Below are 19480 nucleotides of genomic sequence, written 5' to 3'. Positions count from 1 at the left end.
TGCTTGCTCTGTGGTCTTATTTTTCGTGAACCCATATTGTGAATCACCAATCATATTATATTTGTGCAGAAAATCGGCTATCCTAGAATTGATAATACCTTCAAAATTTTTGACAACACAGGCAGAACAGAAATGGGTCGGTAATTCGACAATTCATTTATATTGCCTCCTTTATGTACTCGAACGACTCGGGCCAATTTGAGATCTTCAGGAAAAACACCAGTTGACAGCATTAAATTTGCAATGTGTGACAAGACATCGCATGTAACGGCGCAAACGTGCTTTAACGGGATCACCTTTATATCATCGTAAACTGCAGATACGTCATGTTTTAAAGAAAGGATCAATGTAGCTACTTCTTGAGGAGTCGTGGGCGCGAGTACTATAGAATTGAATAAGGGAGTGGTGAGGCTCAGTGAGCTATTTACAGGAGTTTGCGTGACAGAATTTGGAGAAGCGACATTAATAAAGTAGTCATTCAGGGCATTTGATAGCTCGTGACCAGTTAATCTACCATTTTCTGTGAATATTTCATCAAGTTGCATAGATTTCGTTTTATTGGTCAAGTTGTTGACCTCTCGTCAAACTTTACGACTATCATTTTGAATGAGGGAGAAATTTCTTACATAGTAGTCCGATTTCGCGTTTTTTATAGCTTTGTTGAGTTTATTTCGATATTTTTTATACTCAGCAAGTAGAGTGAGATTTCTGCTGCTGAGAAAATTGTGATACATGCTATTTTTCGTCCTGATCCTTGAGTAAAGTGATTGGTTCATCCAAGGCTTCTTAAACTTCTTAGGAATAATTTTTCTTTCTATTTGTGCGAAGGCGGTGTTATATTGGGTTATAAACATATCTATGAAAGCAGAATATGCTGCATTGACTTCCGTGATCTTGTATACGGGCTCCCAATTAGTATCTTCGATTCGTTTGTAAAAGTCGTTGAGCGCAAGATCATTGAAATCTCTGATCATGTGGGTAACAGTGTTTGTTATGGCATTTATTTTGAGGGGTATGAAGCAAAATATCGGCAAATGGTCACTAATATCGGAAGATATTACGCCAGACTCAGCGTGCGGAAGCTGTACATTGGAGATACAAACGTCTAATAATGTGGCCGTGTTGCAAGTTATTCTAGTCGGTGCACTGATATAATTAATACATGCATACGAGGAAAGGAGGCTCTGCAATTCCCTTGCATGAGCGGCGTCCGATAATAGGTCCATTAAAATGAAGGGTAGCTTAGTGGAGTCGAGGAAAAGGAAGAGGCTTTCCAAAAAATCGAAGAATTGTGATTTGTTACCCTGAGGGGGTCTGTACATAGCAACAACGATTATATTCTTGAGAGATATAGCTAAACATTCAACATTGGAATTTGTGATTGTAACATCGCCAATCACAGAATGTGAGTGACATTTTTTAACATATACAGCAAGCCCACCCCCTCTTCCATGGGGCCTGGATAAACCATTGTAAACATAGTTATCGAAAAACACACATCGCTGTCAGTGCCAAACCATGTTTCTGAGAAAAGCAGAACGTCGAACTCAACCGACAGTGACCCAAGTAATAAATCAACCTCGTCTCGCTTGTTTTTTATGCTACGAATGTTAACATGGAAGGCTGAAAACAATTTTTTGTTGACACTGCTGAAGCTAGAATTAAAGTGATCGGTTTTGTATCTAATACAGGCAGGTGGAAAATGCATGGTGACAATTCAGGGGTGACGAGCATGCTGCAAACGTCTCATTCTTGTTTCGTCATCTTGGTCAGATCAGACAAGTCCTGTATCCTCACAGCGTCCATTTGTTCGTCTTTCCGCGCAAAAACCTTTCCTCCGCTCGTCCAGACAAATTTCCATGCCACTTCCTTTTTGCGGGCAATAGCGGCACCAAGCAGCTGTTTGTTGGCCTGAGTAAGATGCTCGTTGACGTACACTGCGTTGGCCTGAAACAAGCCGAGCTGCTTAGTTGTGAGCTTCTGCTTCCTAGCCTTAGCAAGAAGCACGTGGCGCTTATCCCTCCGGACGAAGCGAACCACGATATTGGTCTCGCCTGGCTTCCGCGTTGGGATTCGGTGACACGTGTCAATGTCATGGCTAGAAACGGGCTTTTTGGGAACGTCGCCGATTTTTTTGACAACGTCAACAGGATCCTCGTCTGAGCGGATGCCCTTTATTTCCAAGTTATTTATCCTTGTGTACTGCTCCAGCTCGTCAACTCTCCGCGTTAAGCGCTTGTTTGCGTCTTGAAGGGCTTCATTAGCTTCGAGCAGATGAGCTATTTCCTGTCGAAGTGCCTTCAGGCCGGCACCGATCGCTTTTGTTTCGTCACATGTATCACTACAAAACTTAACACTATCTTTCACACTCCGCAACTCGCTTCTCATTTTTCGTTTGAAGTCTTCGAGAGCCTTCATAATCTCCTTAGCGTTGCCAGCCATGTATCAAAGTAAACGTTTGGCAGCAGTGCGCAGCAATTTGACAAGAGGATACTGTTTCAACAACGCCAAAGTCTTACTTGCACAAAACAGGTAGGTTAGCGAACTTGGAGACCCCTTTCGCACTTTACCAAACTGAGCAGCCACCCGTGATGCCGTTCCTTACAAAGGTAGCCAATGGTAGCCTCCCACGCTGATTGGTGGGCGATGCGGCGATGATCAAAGTAGCGTTGGAAGCCACGCCGTTGAGTCAACAATCTTGGATCCGGCCGGATGCGTGAGCGGCTGCTCTTCCAAAGGGCGCTGTTAACCCACTGCACCAGAGAGGAACACGGGAGTGATCCAACCGACTGGCGCACGCTGCACCACTCTTGCGAAGTGAACTAGCTGCGATGACCAGTTGTCATAGCCAGGCTTCGCGGTGCTCGTTGAAGGCACACAAACCACGCCTTCACTTCAGTGTCGCGAATCCACTAGGCACTGGAGCCAGGAGCAAGGGAAGCTGCGTAGCAGCTAAGTCAAATTCCAAGTTTCATCAAACTTAGCAGATTCCGAAGTTTGCGCTGGCAACACTGATACCAAGATGGCTGCGCCCACACGATAAACGGCCACGGTAGGTTTTTGCACTTTCTTCGAATTTTCTTGGCCAATTCAGACGCACTTTCTTGTTTTTTAGCCTAATTGTAAGTTCCGATGGAAGTTTGTGCAAGGAATGATCGCTGAGGGTGAAGTTACAGCCGGATTCAATCAAAATTCGGTGGTTAGGCTTGACCGCCGCCTTACTTGTTTTTCCGGCAGATTTCAACGGTTCCAGGGGCTCCTGAGGAATAATCTTGTTTTGTCCAGGGTCCAGGATGCTTCATGAGTTTCTGGCAAGCCTTTTCGATCGTTGTACTATTTGAATTCTCTTGAAAAACTTGTTTTTGGCCGGAGCCCAAGTGGGAGCCCCCCAACAACTGCTTGGCTTCGCTTGGCTTTTGTTTTGTCTGCTGGGGCTTGTATTCTTGGAGCGGGTTTCTTTGGCTTTTCTGTTGGTTTGGACGCCGCAGCCCGTTCCTTGCGCAGCGATGCAGACAGGTACGGTCCGACGTCTACTTCCTCATCAGATGTTAGGGGGTGTCCAGCAGACCGGGCCCCCTGGACTTGGCACCCTTTCGGGTGCCTTTGGTTCCAGCCGCAAGCTCCGCGGGGAGGGCAGGCGGTGGGGCTAGGATGGGTGCTTCTGTGGGCCCTGTCGTGTCCATCTCCTCCGTGCCCTCAGGTGTCCCTAGGGCCGGGGGAGAGGCAAGAGTGAGAGCGGCAGAGCTCCCAGCGGCGATCGCAATTGCCACATTCGCTGGGTCGCCCCACTGGGCGATTCCTGACTACTCTGGACTACCAAAGGCAGTCCGGCAAGAGACGGGGCCTCCGCAGCTTCTACAGGTGTTGTAGAGGCAGCAGTTGGCTGCTCAGCTGGGGGTTGGGAGAGCAACGCGTCAGCAAGAAGACTGCACTGTGTTGCCGTGCTGACCAAACGCCGCCCCAACCCCCGGCGGGCGGCGTCTGCGTACAGTGTGGCCGAAAGCAGCTTGTGCTTTTGGCGCGCTTCGAGATAGGTGATGTTTTCATTTACTTTTATGTGAATTATTTCTTTATCGGCCTTGAATTTTGTACACGCACGCTAATAAGCAGCGTGCGGTCCGCTGCAATTCGGGCACTTCTGAGTGGTGCTTTCACAAGCTTCTGAGGAGTGACCTGTCCCAGCACAGTTGGCACATGTCAACTTCCCTCTGCATGATTGGGTTCCATGGCCGTATCGTTGACACTTAAAGCAGCGCCTCGGATTTGGTACATATGGTCGTACGTTGCAGCTAAGAAAATCCACTTTTTCCTTTTCTGGAGGCGTTGTGCGATCAAACGTTAGGATTAGATGCTTTGTCAGAGTTTCTTGATTTTCTCTCCGGATTACGATTGGTTTTACTGCAGTTACACCTTGAGGTTGGAGCGCCTCAAGAAGATCTGCTTCCATCTCAGACTCTAGTTCTTTCTCTGAAATGACTCCTTGCGAGGAGTTGACGGTCCGGTGTGGCGTCACAGTGACGGTCAAGTTGGCCAATGTCGTCTGTTTCAGTAGGTTCTCACTCAGATTTTTCCTTTTTACTTCAACCAGCACATCACCTGATGCGAGTTTCTTAGCATCATAGTCTGAACCAACAAGACTCAATGCATTTCGCAAACAGAATGACAGCCTTCTTTGCAACAGGAGTGGTTTCTGCACACCCAGGCAGCACTAGCATGTGCTGCCAATCTTTGCCAAAAGAACATTGGCCAGCCCTTTTCCTCCCGGCCAATCTTTGGCCAAAGTGTTCGGCCTTTAGTCCAAAATGGTCCTTGGCCATGTAAGGCTGGAGCTTGGCTGTCATTCATTGGCCAATCTACTATGGCCGCTAATATCATTGGCTGACCGACCCTTGGCCAAAGAAGTATGGCCTACTATTGGCCAAGCATATATGGCCTACGATTGGCCGAGCATGTATGGCCTACCATTGGCCATATTCAGATTATTCTCTGCAGGCCAGAGGAAGCCCGCCCAAGGCTGCTGCCATGCATGCCCTACAGCAGGCCGTTAACCTTGGATTACATCGAAAATATATAATAAATTTTAATTGCATTAAAATGCTCAGAAAATGTAATTGTAAATACGTCCAAAATGCATTAGTAATGAATTTTAAATGCACAGAAAATACTGCTTGAAATATACTCAAAATGTATTACTAGTGTATAGAAAATAAAATCATGAATAGATTTAGAGATACCTTGCAATGTGTCTTTGGGGGAATTGTTAACGTTCAACTAGAAAATTTCATGTTGTGGTGTCGAAAAGTTTAATAGGCTCTAGCCTCAATATATGGTCCATTGTGAAAATGTAAACCGGCCATGCTCTGATTGCGGGCCAGCAAATGACTGACAAGAACAGCATGTATCAGCAAGATTGGAAGTTTGAAAGTTGTTTTTTGTACACCTCAGCAAAGTGGCCAATTTCGCCATTACTAAGCAGCACGAATAAATGCCTTTCAGCCACCTCTGCAGTCAGCGCAGATGCACCGTTGTGCATCAGAGTCCTCGTACTTCGGATTCTCCACGCGGGAAATTTCACCAGCACCTGCAGTGAAAAGAAAAGAAAACAGGGGAAAATATTAGGGAAACACTTCTTTTTTAGAGGCAAATAAATGTCAAATCAATGAGGCATTTTCTCTAGCCGTACCAACGTTCCTCGTGAGCAAGGATGTTTTAGTGTCCCCTTCAAAGAAAAAAAACCGTCATGAAAACAATGCCCATTTGAAGGACGTAAGGCAATTTATGTAATGTTAGCATAGTTTATATCGTCATGCGGCAGCGACATTGCATCTTCAATACCATTATAAAAAAGGATTGTGGTTGGGGGGAGGCTTATGTATGGAGATTGTCTAGGGATAAACATTAGCAAAAATTAGTACAAAAAAAGACACAGCTAACAACGTTAGCAAACATGCAACAGAGTTCTTAGCGCTACGCTGGTTCTCTTTCTTAGGTGCTTGAGTTAACTTGAAATGGTGGCCATTCTATTTTTTTAATTAACTTGGACAAAACTGGTCTGTGACCTCACAGGACGCTAATAAAATAAGATAAATAGTAATCCTATTAACTATAATTATTGTTATGTGTTCCGTATTTCGGCGTCAACTTCTTCGGAGATTACGTGCTAAAAAATAGTGCGCAGGGAAACAGTTAAAAATGCATGGGAGGATTGTAGTAGAAAGCTTACATAAAAGTCATTATATTCGCGTAAGCACTCAACAATGCCTTCAAAGGAACGGCAAAGTAAGTTCATTTCGAAAAAGAAAGAAAACTTTCAAGCCGTGTTTAAAATTACAAGCTCTGATATGGTAGGCACCTAACCAAAGTGATTAAAACAAGCAAAGCAAAAAAAAGTGTATTTTTGCCTACACACATATGCAACTTTCTTGCTCTCCGTCGCACATAACCGGTAATTTTATACTTTTTGCTGTACACAGACAACGTTATCAATCATTAGGGAGCGACGCAAAAAGCGTCGTTTACATACAAAAACTCATAAACACCTGTTAGCGTCAGGGACCATTAAGTAAAAAGTAGTGGCTTCATAAATACTCGAGACACCTAAAAGGAACTCGTTTAAGTACACCCTTTAGACGCAAATGAGCAATTGTGGCTGCTAAACACACACAACTGCCAAGCAGCCCACGCGCGCCCGCTCTAGACTTGCTGTTTTGCGGTGCCTTTAGCACATTTTTGAAATTCTCACCCGACCAAGAGCGGCCTAAGGGCCCCTCGAAATGCGTACACTTGTTCGTGAATGCGCGACAAAATGAATACAGCAAGGAGGGGAAAAGTTGCTAGGAAACACAAAAAGAGGCAGGGAGGAACGTCCTGAAGTTTCACGAAGTATTTGGAGGTGAGCCTCATTTCACAGACGATCGCCCCTATACCCCCTCTTGCTCCTGTCACGTGATCGCGGAGGTCGTGACGTCGACAAAAAGTCACGGGACAGTTTGTCAGGTGACTAACCGTCCAGAGCGAGCGAGCGAGTCAGAAAAAGAAAGAGAAAAAGTTTTTTCTTTTTTCTTTTTTTTTGTCACCTGGTTGCAAAGGTCGTGACGTCAAGACTAAAGTCACGTGACCAAAATTGTTTCGCCATTTTTTTTTCGTTTTTTTTGTTTATGCGCGTTTTCTCTACGTGGGCGTCGGCGGGTCGGCGTTTGAGGCCCCATTGTCTACCTTTACACGTCGACGCTATCCGCGTGTTACGTTGTCAAGGCCGGTTATTTAAACCAAGTGCAGCGTCAATCTGGAAACGCTCGAATTCTCGTTGTGTGCTGTGCTGGGAGCTCACTGGTGAAGCCGGCGTGCTGAGCCCTCGTTGGCGAAACGGTGACCTCGACGACACCGATCCGTCTCGTGAAGAATCGAGGACGAAGTTTGCCACCACTAGTTCTGCACTACCTATCCTACAAGTCACGTTGCCATCAGTAATGACATGCAACAACGTGCCAGAGATCACCACACGAACAAACGCCGTGCTGTGATGTGGCGACGTGAGGTTCGATTGTGTGCATCGGAGCGTAGAGCTCGACGTCTTACCACACTCGGCTTTTGCGGTAAATGTGCAATTGAGATGTGGTCGAGTGGAGGGTGTGTTGTGTCATATGTACCGATTAATTTGTGCTGTCGCCCTTCATGTCAGCGTACTCGGCGGTGAAGTGCGATGCTCGCATGGCAGCGATTGTTGCAGGCAGCCGCTGCAAGCAACGCGCGGTTGCGCTGGCAGTTACGATCGCTTTAGCGTTCGGTTAGCGCCGGAGGGAGGTTGTTTCGCTCAACGGAGCTGGTACTCGCGTAACATGCTGCGCGTTGGGGGGACGAAAGATGGCACCGGAGGTGGTGAAAGGGTACGGAGACCATGTTGACAGCAGGACGCTTGTTTACTTCATCCCTCTCCCGTGCACTTATTCTATTCCAGCATAAAGGCTAGACTTCTGCCAATTACTAGGACGTCATAACTTAGCTTTATGAACGACGAAAAGTAGGTTCTGTAGCTAGTAACAGCTTCGAATTTCAGATTTACAAAACTACAGCAATTACACTGCACTAAATGGCCACTTTACAAGTGCCCTTTTAGGGCTGCTATAATTCAGGCATGTTATCTGAACAACCTCCGCTTAAGCTCTTTTGCGCTTACCCCCGCCTTTTGATATATATCCTCCTCTGGGGATTGAAGTGTCCATGTGTATCTGCTCTTTGTTCTCCAATTTTATTTCAAGCCGCACTAAAACAAAGTTAATGTAATAACTTGCATAGTTTCGCAGTGTTAGTAAGAGTATTCCTAGTTCGTAACCAATTTTACATATTAATTGTGAATCCGTTACATATTAATTGTGAAACCGCCATACTTCTACTGCACTAACGTTAGTCGCAACCGTTACCGAAGCCTGAAAGGAACTTTACATTTTTTTGCATGTCAGCAACAACTGAAAGAGCCTTGCTGTAAAGAAATTTTGTACCAAACATTTCCTTGCATTATGGCGCATACTGTTGGGATGTTTAATTGCCGCTGCTGTACATCACAACTTTACCTTAATCAGGCAGAGTTAGAATGACAGCAAGCATTTCCCACATGCTTTGGAGAAACTGCTGGTAAAACAAAATATATAAAATATAAAATCAGTACATGTGCAAAAAGGTCATTAACTGCGAAAGTAAAATTAGAATTCAATAAGTACACTTCAAACACGAGAAAAACGAAAGAATATTTTGCTACAAAAAGTGCAATATCTTGCAGGTAGGTAGTTTATTGGTGATGTGACTGACTGCTTGTTTGTACCTGTAATTCTGCCTTAACAGTGTGAAGCATTCAAATGGTAATGACTGTCTAAGCTGTAGCTTATAAGCCACTTAACTTCACTCAGCAATGCTACAGATCTGTGAGACAGGATAGTTGAGCAGACACCAATTTATTTGAGAGCAGGCCTCAGGTACATGTGGGTGTACAAACATATTCAAAGTTAAATGACACCGAAAGACAGACTAATATATACACAGGTAAACAATCCTATGTGGAGTAATAAAATAAAAATCAAAAAACACAAGAACATTTGCACTTCGCTGTACAGATACTAGGACACTGCACCTCAGTGAAATTAAAACTCGCGGGCATTGCACAAAGCCTCCACAAAAATTGTTCCATGGTCAGTTAGAAAAACACAGTAAAGAGAAGAGTTGGTTCTCAAAATACAAAAGGCACGAAGTAAGGTAAATTCCAATGCATTAGCATGCTGCATGTATAGCTTACATGTATGCCACACGTGGAGGCAACACCCCTCTGATAAACTTGACCAAAGCATGTACATTACACAAATATCTATTATTTGAGGACTGCTAAGCATATACTACAGACCAGTACTTTGTTGATGAATTTAATTTCTCTCAAGTGACCCTTTTAATGTTATAGCAGTTCAAAAACTAGCATGTGGCATAGATACAGTAATGACGCCAAAACAACATACATATCAGTTGATGGCACAGCCGGCCGATGGAACATTTTTCAACTCAAGTGAGCACGAACATATCATGCAAGCCTCTCTTCACTGTCCTTAGAACAGGGCGTTCAGTTCAGCAAAAAGACACTCCCGGGATATCTGTGTCAAAATTTCAGTGTAAATGTAACATTAAAGAAGCCATGAAGACAAAATGCAAGTTTGGTTTATTTGAAAAAGTGCCTCATTACAATAACCCTGATACCACTTTAGGCGCAAGCTTCACTCAAATAAGCTATTAATAAGCAAAAGAGAAAAGGCATGCAACACCCTAGCTACTTTTTCGCACTGTAAGATGCATTATGAGGAGCTTGTTGCGATTGGCTGATGCCGACAAAGTGCAACACAAATTCAACAGGGGTCGTAAGCTTGTAAAATGAAATATTTGCATCTACGTTTGGTGCATATTCCTTTTATAGCGGTAAGAATGATAAAATAAACACTGAAAGCTACAAACATAAACTTAAAAGCACCAGTGCAACGGGACGCACAAAGCTGGCCGAAGCTGCGGAGCCGTCGAGCACAATGGGCTTGTCTGACACGACACTGTAAACTGGCATAAGCTACATTGCCACTTACGTAACTCTGTTTGTCGAGCATAACCAGTGTTTCACGAAACAATTACTATGAACTGTACAAAAATAGGCCAGGTACACATCCGGTCAAAAACAAAGCGAGTGTGGACAGCTGTCTTTGCGCGGTATCATTGTGCCGCTTAGGAACGTGGACGGTAAATAAAGACAACAAATGACACGTCTCGCCATTTGCAGCAAGCTTAGTCAACACACACTTTTGTTTTAGGAACCTACCCTCGCGAAACACGCAATGCACCGGGAGAAAATTTAGACTTAAATTGTTTAATTTCTCAGTGAATAAGGCATTGTTTGCTGCCTGACAAGTGCTGGAGGCACTGTAAAACACCAAATCTTTCAAAACTTGTCTTTTTCTTTCATGGCCTTTTGAGTGCAAAGCATTTTGTGGACAACTTGGAAAGAGTTCATACACCACTCGCAAGTCAGCTAGCCTACAGTAAAAGGATAGTGCACTATAGGCGTTTCCGCTTTGGAAGGGGTTTCGAAGATGAGCATCCTTTGGTTGGTGAGCCTCGAATTTGAAGACCTGAACTGTGTGGCACACATTCAGCTAACCTACAAAACGCTGATTCAACCATTTTCTTCGTGTCCAACAGTGCATCAACGTCATGACAGTAATGAAGAAGGGAGCTGCACTTTTCCAATTCTTCAGCTATGGCTTTTCGCACCACTGATGCTGCCGGATTTCCTAGAGCTTCTCTCTCGGAATGCAGAGCCTGCTGAGGGGCCTCAAAAACAGGCAGTTCTACGAGATCAAGAACATCAGACGATGTATCTGATGGTGGACAGCTGCCCAAAGTAATTTCGGGCCGATTACGGTAACTATCTGGGAGAGATGCAAACGACCACCCACTAATGTGCTTAAAAACAGCACAGAAGTTCTTGCATGGGTATTTGTGCTTGGCAAAGTCAGGGCAAGTGCATAGAGGCTTGCAGAACTCAACTGTGTGCGCTTCATAGTCGTCTCTTTCCGACTGAACAGCAAACGCACCTTCAGTAGTCAGTTCCCCAATATCAGAGCGTGTATACTCCTCTGCATTTACAAGCCGCCTGAGCATGTGCCTAATAAAGCTGTGGGGCCGGTTGTGAAGAAATGCGGGGACAGCGTCGCTGTACTGTCTGTACAGTGATGACTGCCTCATTGTCGACTCGTGGAACTTTTTCTCGTTGTCAGGAAGGTAGCCACAAACAACTGCTGCGATTAGACACGTCAGTGACCGCTTTCCACTCGCACTTTTGACATAGTGGGCCTTGAGCACCCTGTTTTGGGCTTCAATGCCGTTATTTGTCGTTTGAACAACGTCAAATTCAAGTCTATGAAAAATTACCCACAGCTCCTTCACACCTAGCCACACCGTTTCAAAGTAGCTGCGAAATTTTTCGTTGTTTCAGTACTCTTAACTAACAAGGTCTTTAAGTGCCTTCTCAAACTCGCCCTCATTTAAAGCACTGCCCAGGCGTTTCATTAGCTGCAGGGCATGCTCTGGATGAGAAATGTTATTTTCTTTTCTTCGGAGCCACCTTTTCTATGCCTGTATTCTGTGAAAATCACAGATCGTTACCGTGCTGTTCACAAACACCTGCCGGATGGCACTCATTTCTGCATTGCTATAGTCCACCATCCAGTACTGTGGGGAAAAGTTGTTGCCCCACTGTTTGAAAATGTTCAGGGCTTCAGCAATGCAGAAAGATGTTTCAAACTGCACTATAAAAGTGCCAGAAGCTGCGTACCCTGATGGCGTCTTGACAACCAGAAGAAACAAAGGCAACGCATAATCACTCGTTTTGTGGGTTGCATCTAAACATACAACTGCACTGCCGTACTTTAAGAGCATGGTGTTCATAAACTTGGACTGAAAACAGAAAAGCAGCGTTATCTCACACTCACTGGCGACAACTTCTTCCACATTCTCCGATTCAGTACTGGTTACGCAGCTGCGTGCCCTGTATGGGCGGTAGAGGACAAAGCTGTCTGATTGCTCGCTGCTGATTTTTTTAACTAAGTCGCCAGCATCCTCTTGGTCTATCGTGCTGAAGCGTTCTTTCCTCAGGACTGCCTGAATGTGATTGCTCACATCTCTGTTTGTAGGGTAGAATGCCCTGCTACTGGTATCAGGCTTTTCTTTTTCTGAGAAAAGCACATCACGCACATAGTAAAGAAGGCACTTTTTCACATCCGGCACAGATGTAATTCCTTGCTTCACAAGCATTTCAATCCTCTCAGCAATGTCCTTGTTTACACCCTGGCTGAAGGCTTCAATTTCATCGAAACCATGATTGCAATGAGAGTCCAAGTCAGCAACTGCAACGTATACCCTGCATTCAGTGCTTACTGCGTGCTTTGCTTGCAGTGCCTCGTTCAGCTGTCTGGCCTTGTCCGACTTCAGCCTCTCTTCCTTATTTCGGCCGCATGGCTGTGGTATGTCCGCCTGAAAATTAGGCATTATGGATTATAACGTATACATCAATCACAATGGCTTTCATCTAATGGGCACTGGGCTATAAATGCAAAAAAGATTACATAATGTGCTAGCACTATTCAGTCAGTAGAAGTTAAGTTTCTCAGATTACTATAGAAGCGTGCAGCAAAATGGTTTTTTTTTCAGAGAACTTGTAAGAGCCATTTACATTATTGCAGAGGTAAACGTAGCCGTGCTGACCAACAAAACTAATAAGTGAAATCAACATATCATTCAAATAGAGGGTGTAAACTAGACTGCAATAACAGTAAAAAAATTATGTTTAAAACAGTTATGACGACATGCTATGAAACTCAATTATGTATGAAATGGGCATAATACATGTTATCTGGAACAAGTTGCAAGTGATGAAATGTAATGCAACAAATGCTGAAAAATTTTAGCTCTTGTGTAGCTGGATCCAATTAGGGGAATTACATCATAAAGAAACTTTGATAACTAGCATCTTAAGGAAGCTATAAAATTCATTGAGCAAGGAACAAATGATTGCACTATGCACAATTATTGGGAAGGGAACATTTTAGGCGCCTCATAATTTATAAAAAACTGTGACATTTACTTACTTGTAGGCTGTGTATGTGCAGCTCTTAACCAAGCCTTTACATCTCATTCTGAGAGATTAGTAATATAAAAACGCTTGCATTTAACTTTCCTTGTTCAGATCCAAACAATGGGCAAGTAACCGTTACAAGTCGAACTTATGAAAGCAAACATTGAAAGAGAAAAAAGATAGTTGTGTGTGAAAGATCTAGACACCTCAGCTGAAATTTTTACACCAACAATTGCACACAATTACCTTGAAGTCGGGATAAAGTTCTACATGCTTGAAATGTAGGGTTGCTGTGCACCCTTTTTTCTTTGTCCCTTGGAGCAGGATTCTCTTCTTCTGGAAGACTTCTTTAGGCCAGTCTGTAGCTGTTGAGCCCTGTAAATTCAAGAGAGATATATATTTTTATTCGTAATGCACTAATGTGGCAAAGAACCAGTACCCAAATATGTTCAGTGTGGCATCCTGTGACCTAGTGCACAAAAAAAAGGGAGCAAAGGCTTCAATGCACCCAAAGATTTTTTTTTTTACTTTTTCGTTAGCGCAACTTGGACGCGTTAGCACTCTACGATTTAGTGAATGTGAAAGCATTAGTGCTCAATTGCTTTCCAATAAATATGCCAGTATTGTGGGCACTGCCATTGTGTGGTGGATCACTGGTGACATGTGCACTAGTGGGTAAGCTTGGTGAAATCACATACTCTCATTCGTATCGTCCTTTTTTTCTTTTGTGTTTGCGCCAACTGCTGCTACACTAGCGCAGTGCAAAGAACCGAAATGTCCAAACCAACGCGACTGCTCTTCCTCTTCCCTGTTGAAACCACTCCGACTTTTAAAGAGCCTGCTAACCTTGTTCATGCGGCAACAAGCGACAAGAGAACCGATTTTTGTACATGGTTTTGCCGTTTTGCTGCCTCGGTAAACCAAGCTTACACACAAAAGGGTGAATGTGGGAACAACGCTGGAGTAGCAAAGCATTTAGGCCAAGTTGAACATGAAAGCCTTAGACTGGTCGCGAGCTGGTAGGCAGTTGTGGGTATGGCTTGTGACTACTTGTTACTCGAAAAGTCATGCCACTGAGTTCACTTGTTTTGTTTCACCATGTGTGAATTAGGCTTTGAGTGGAACCGGCACAAATGAGGGTGCAGGAAATTTTCACATTGATTAGTATGTAATATACATGCCTTGTTCTTTTGCTGCTCAGTTTTCTTGTAGTATTCCACTCCGAAGATGCATACTTTAGCAGTTTGCTTGACCACACGGAATGGTATGTTGTCAACTGATATTCGACGGCCACAGTGGATCATAGAGAAAATCACGTTGCCTGAAAAGAAAGAGCAAAATAGTTTTAAAAGCCTCATTTTGTGTTTATGAGAAAACAACATTTCACTTTGAAGTAACGAGCGAGTACTTCGATAAGGGTAATAAATTATATTTTAAGCTCTCTAAAAGTAAAAAAGCTATCTAAAAGTAAGTGCCGATATGTCAAATAATGTGTAGTCTCTAAAAGGGGACACGTTAACGTTGAAAATTGTGCATGGTATTAGCCAAACAGTTTGCTCATTCTTACCCTTCAAACAGTCTTACCCTAGATTATTTATGAAAAGTTTATGAAAGACCCTTGATTTAAGCGTAGCTAGTGTCTTTAGAGTTTTGACGGGACCCATAATGAAAATTAAATTGTTACATCTGAGGGAACTTTAACCCAATATTTTGAGTTACGTCTGCAGACGTAACCTGAAAATGAAATTGGAGTTGCGTCCGACATGTCCCACTGTAAAAATTTTAGAGCCATGGCAGAGAACCAGAAACGGAAATTAAAGTGACGTTGATGTGGTCAAGTGAAAACAAAAAAGTTAACGGCTGACGGAGCCAAAGTACAGTTACGTGCTATGCTACAATTAAAAAAAATGCGTATGTTGCTGCTTTACGTCTGTGCATCATCAAGAAATTATTGTTGAAACCTGACCCTTCTGTGCGTTTTACGCATTCTGCAGTATGTGCGTTCTAATTTTATATACATGCATACATATATATGTAATTTTCTTAATCGAAGTTTGGAACATTTGTTTATATGAATGCACATGTACTTCTTGCTATATTGAACACACAAAAGAAAAGCATAGTTCTTTTGGCGGGCAGATCTTGCCGAGATTGATTGATTGATTGTGCAGTTTAACGTGCTAACGTTACCAAGGGTTTAACGTGCTAACGTTACAGCTGGACTATGAGGCGTGGATTAGTGGAGGGCTCGGGATTATTTTTGACCAGCTGTGGATGTTTAGTTAGTTTAGATTACAAAGGGCGTCGACTCTACTAATTTAGAACGTCAATTTAATTTCAGTTTCGGGTTCCGCTGGTCGTGGATGCATTCACTGTGAATTACGCGTCTGATACACGCACAGCCGCCGATTGTTTAATAATGTCGCGCGAGCATCGACCGGCGGGTCGATCAGCGCTTTATCAGGGTAGAAGGCTGCGAAATGAGCGAGAATATAGATGCAGTTCGCATGCGCATAACGGACCTGCAAGTGCAGTTGTCGTCTGCTAGGGTGTCCGTACGTTCCCGCAAGTGCGGCACAACCCCTTCCCGCTTGTGTAATCAGCCGCCTATCTGTATTGGCGTGAACAATTAACGTGCACGATAAATCGCTATCAGCATCCGGCAATGAAGACAGCCGCTTGATTACCGGCGGGAAGGGGTTGTGTCGTGATTGTGCGAACATCCTAGCAGCTACGACATGCAGTTGCACTGGCGGGAGCGGTCTGCGGATGCGAACTGTGATCGTTCAGCCGCTTACGTATACCTTGGCGCTAATCGAACCACTCGCCGGCTTTACGTAACCCAAAACATTCAATGGTAAAAGCTCCGTCGCGTGAAACTCTACTTTGCATTTTGGGTTTCGTCGGACCTACTTTAAACTGCGGCAATTGTACTAGGCCAGAGGCAAGTCCATGAATTACGCTTACCTTTGCGCGAGTTGCTGACATCTTTTGACGTTCGCACGGAGTACTTAACGTTCACAGCGTCCAAGGACCTTTCAAAATGCTGAACCTGATCATTTGACTTCAAGTAGCCATGCCAGTAGCCGTCTTCTTGCATGCGTTGTGCCGAGCGCTTTTAGCTAGGAACAAGGCGGGAGAAACATAACCAACACCACATGTGAGCCTCGAAGGAGCATGGAGAGCCAGATGCACGAACACGTAAGGTTAATAACTACCACATGTGGGCGTCACCTTCCCGGCGCGCAAGGCCTGCCGCGCGCTCGGAACAATCGACCGCCACGCACGAACGGGACGCCCGAAACCACGAAACAACGGAAACAAGAAAAAAAAGAACAAAGAAAAAACATTTTCTCTTTCTTTTTCTCACTCGCTCGCTCGCTCTGGACGGTTAGTCACCTGACACACTGTCACGTGACTTTTTGTCGACGTCACGACCTCCGCGATCACGTGACAGGAGCAAGATGGGGTGTAGGGGCGATCGTCTGTGAAATGAGGCTCACCCAGTTTTTGGGGAGCGATTAAAGGATCAAAAAGAGACGAACCCGCCCGGGGGACCCGTTCTGGGAACCGAGGGATCTCTTGCGGGGGAACCGGTTGCCCCCCTCGCATCCCCCCTTCCTTCTCCGTCCTTCCTTTGCTGGTTCATGGTTCTGGGAACAGAAACTGATTGTAACTTAGCGGTGACTCTCATACAGTTTGTCTTAGATGGACAAATCATTTTAAGTCCGTGGGCATGAAGCACTTAGTGTCGCTACAGCCACTTGCACCGAAGATTATGTGTGTGGCTTTTAATACTTTTGGCCACTTCCAAACAGACGGCACAAACTCTTTCATGGCCCGGGCATGCGCATTACTCGGATGCATGTAAACCACAAACTGGGTTCCTTCCCGTACGGCGGCTGCTGTCAACATGCGCAGCTGTGAGCGGCTGCTGCGAACAGAAAAAAAAGCTGCGTCCCTGAATACACTGATTTGATTGTTTGTAGGGTGCGATACTTATGTAGTGCAGGCGGGGAACCTCTTCCCCTTTCACACTCCGTTTGTAGGGTTTAACGCGCCGACGGAAGGCTCCGGAATAATTTCGACCACCTGGCGGTCTTCAACGTGCGTCGAACTCTCGTACACACGGGCGTTTTTGCTTTTCGCCTCCATCAGAAAAGCGGCCGCCGCGGCCGGGAATCGAACCCGTGACCTCGTGCTCAGCATGAATACACTTCGCAAATTTCGCAAACGCGTAAACATGGACCGCGGACTTTCTATGAACAGGCTGTGTTTAAAACGTTCCTGGCTGTTATGTGTTACCTCAAGTGTTAGTCCTAAATAAGCTCACAATGGAATAACTCTATCTATAAAAACTCGTAGCAACGGTCCCCCGGCCGCTACGCAAGGCCCGAGCTAAAAATTAGGCGCAAAAAGGGTAGCACTAAAATTCTTTTTTTACCTCTTCTTGCTGTCGTTGATTTGTGAGTACATTCCCTGCACAGGAGTAGTTACGGTAGGAAATCTTGCTTGCAAGTAAAGGTAAGCTTAACAACCACGTGCGGATTTCAAAAAAGGCGTTAACACACTTTGATTGCAAGGCAAACATACATCGATTAATTGTTCTGCGACACCGTACGCGCAAATACCTGGTAAATCGTGCTTACCTTGGCTAGACGGCAATCCTGATAAAAACGCCGCGCTGCAACGCGCCGTCCAAGCAGAGGCTTCGTCCGCACGACGACCACGCGTTGAAGAGTCTGAAAACTTGTAACACCACAAGACAGGCAAAAGAAACGCAGCGAGGGCAAACAAAACGTGAAGGAGGGGTGCGCCGCTCCCCGCAGGTACCGGGCACAAAGGAGGAGGTAGTGAGCGGAAGCGGAGGAGTAGTGAAGGAAGTATCTCCCTCAGTTTCTCTTATTATAAGTAAACATCGAGGACAAATTCTCAGTACGTTTATTCATTTAAGATGTATTTTATCCGGCACTTAAAGGGGTCCTGAAATACCTTCCGCCGGTGCGTGGATGTACATGTAACCAAATAAAGCAATGTATTAGCAATCTCCTCCCGCAAGAATTTTGTTGAAGCGATGAGTATTAGCTGAGAAATCGTAAATCAAAAACCGCGTATCATCGTCGCACCGCGTTTCCTCCTCCTTTCAACTTACTCTCCGCTGTTGACGGCGAGCGAGCCTTCCCTCCCATGATGCTGCGCTCCTCGGCGGTGACGTACTTCCGCTATTGCGCTGCTCACACAGCCGTCTGCTACGGGCAAGCATTGTTGACACCATGAATCCCGCTCTCCGCTCAAGGCTGGAAAAGCGAAAGAAAAATCTTGCCGCATGTGTGCGGCGGCCTGGCCTTGCCCTTTCGCGGTGTACGTTGCTGCAGAACTTTGCTATCGGCGGCACGCGACTCTTTATCGGCGGCGAACTCGCAGCCGCACGGGGAGGATCCTGCGCTCGCTCCCTTGGATGCACAGCGCACTGTTTATCCAAAAAGCGCCGTATCAGATGTGGCCCCGCTGGTGCCGGGTCCTATTTTGTGGCGGTGGTAATTCCTGGCGGCGGCATGTGAAAAAGACATTTTAAACCGATACAGAACCCATGCACAAAACGCCAGTTCAGCTTTGGGCGACGCGTGGTGGAGAGCGGCAACGATGGCAAAACATGCTCCTCCGCGGCTCTGAGCTTTCTAGCGCTGGAGCGAGCACCATTTCTTTGACAATATCAAACATCGGTTGCCCTGGAAACAAGGCACAAACCGCTCTAGAAGTCAGTTACGGTTGCGTGATCCCGGTTCAGCTTGGGGCCCCACCTCGCTGCAGATGGGCACTGCAGGCATATATACTCACTCCCATTTGGAAGTGCGAGATGCGTTTGGCATTACAGGAGGCGATGGTGTGTGTGTTGTGGACGCCTTTGTATCGCGATGAAATGTGTGCTTCTGCGGGTGGATAGTGCTTCCCATGGTCTGGATTATCTTTCTCAAGCGACGTACGACTCAACCTCGCATGGCGTATGTGCAGTGTGCGTGGCTACAAGCCATCTCGGCTTGTGCGCCAGAGTTAAGTGACTTGCTGTTCGTCCCCGCAAACCGCGCGCGAGGTGAGTGCCGAATTTACGAGGCGCAGGAGGAGGCAACCCATCGTCTGTCAATCGCGGTTCAGACTTGCAACGCACGTTGTGACGTTGTGTTCGTTCGAAACGCATCTCTGGATTGTTTTGAAGTTGAATAAAATGTACGCGTCAAACCCGGGCATTCGGTTCAGGGCGTTCTCTGCGATTGCACGAACGAAGTGCCACGGGGCTTCAACGCTTTCTTTATGGAACGTACTCAAGTA

General features: G+C 45.3%; 2 protein-coding genes across 2 annotated transcripts; both read right to left on the bottom strand.

Moving 5' to 3' along the window:
* Positions 1-1746: 1746 nt before the first annotated feature.
* On the bottom strand, positions 1747-2442 carry LOC144163946 (uncharacterized). Its single transcript, XM_077694595.1, has one exon. The coding sequence runs from the start codon at positions 2440-2442 to the stop codon at positions 1747-1749; it is 696 nt and encodes a 231-aa protein (XP_077550721.1).
* Positions 2443-10575: 8133 nt separating this feature from the next.
* Positions 10576-16253, bottom strand: LOC144163945 (uncharacterized). The gene is made up of 5 exons (XM_077694594.1): positions 16121-16253; positions 14335-14474; positions 13400-13528; positions 12368-12552; positions 10576-11362 (listed from the first exon to the last, which is right to left on the bottom strand). The coding sequence occupies exons 1-5, from the start codon at positions 16251-16253 to the stop codon at positions 10576-10578; spliced, it is 1374 nt and encodes a 457-aa protein (XP_077550720.1).
* Positions 16254-19480: the final 3227 nt, after the last annotated feature.

Source organism: Haemaphysalis longicornis, unplaced genomic scaffold (assembly GCF_048455015.1).
Source record: "Haemaphysalis longicornis isolate Haplotype H1 unplaced genomic scaffold, Haemaphysalis longicornis Haplotype H1 scaffold_13, whole genome shotgun sequence".
In the NCBI taxonomy this organism is placed as follows: Eukaryota; Metazoa; Arthropoda; class Arachnida; order Ixodida; family Ixodidae; genus Haemaphysalis; species Haemaphysalis longicornis.
Note: the sequence above shows the minus strand (reverse complement) of the source record. Positions and strands in the feature narration are given on the sequence as shown.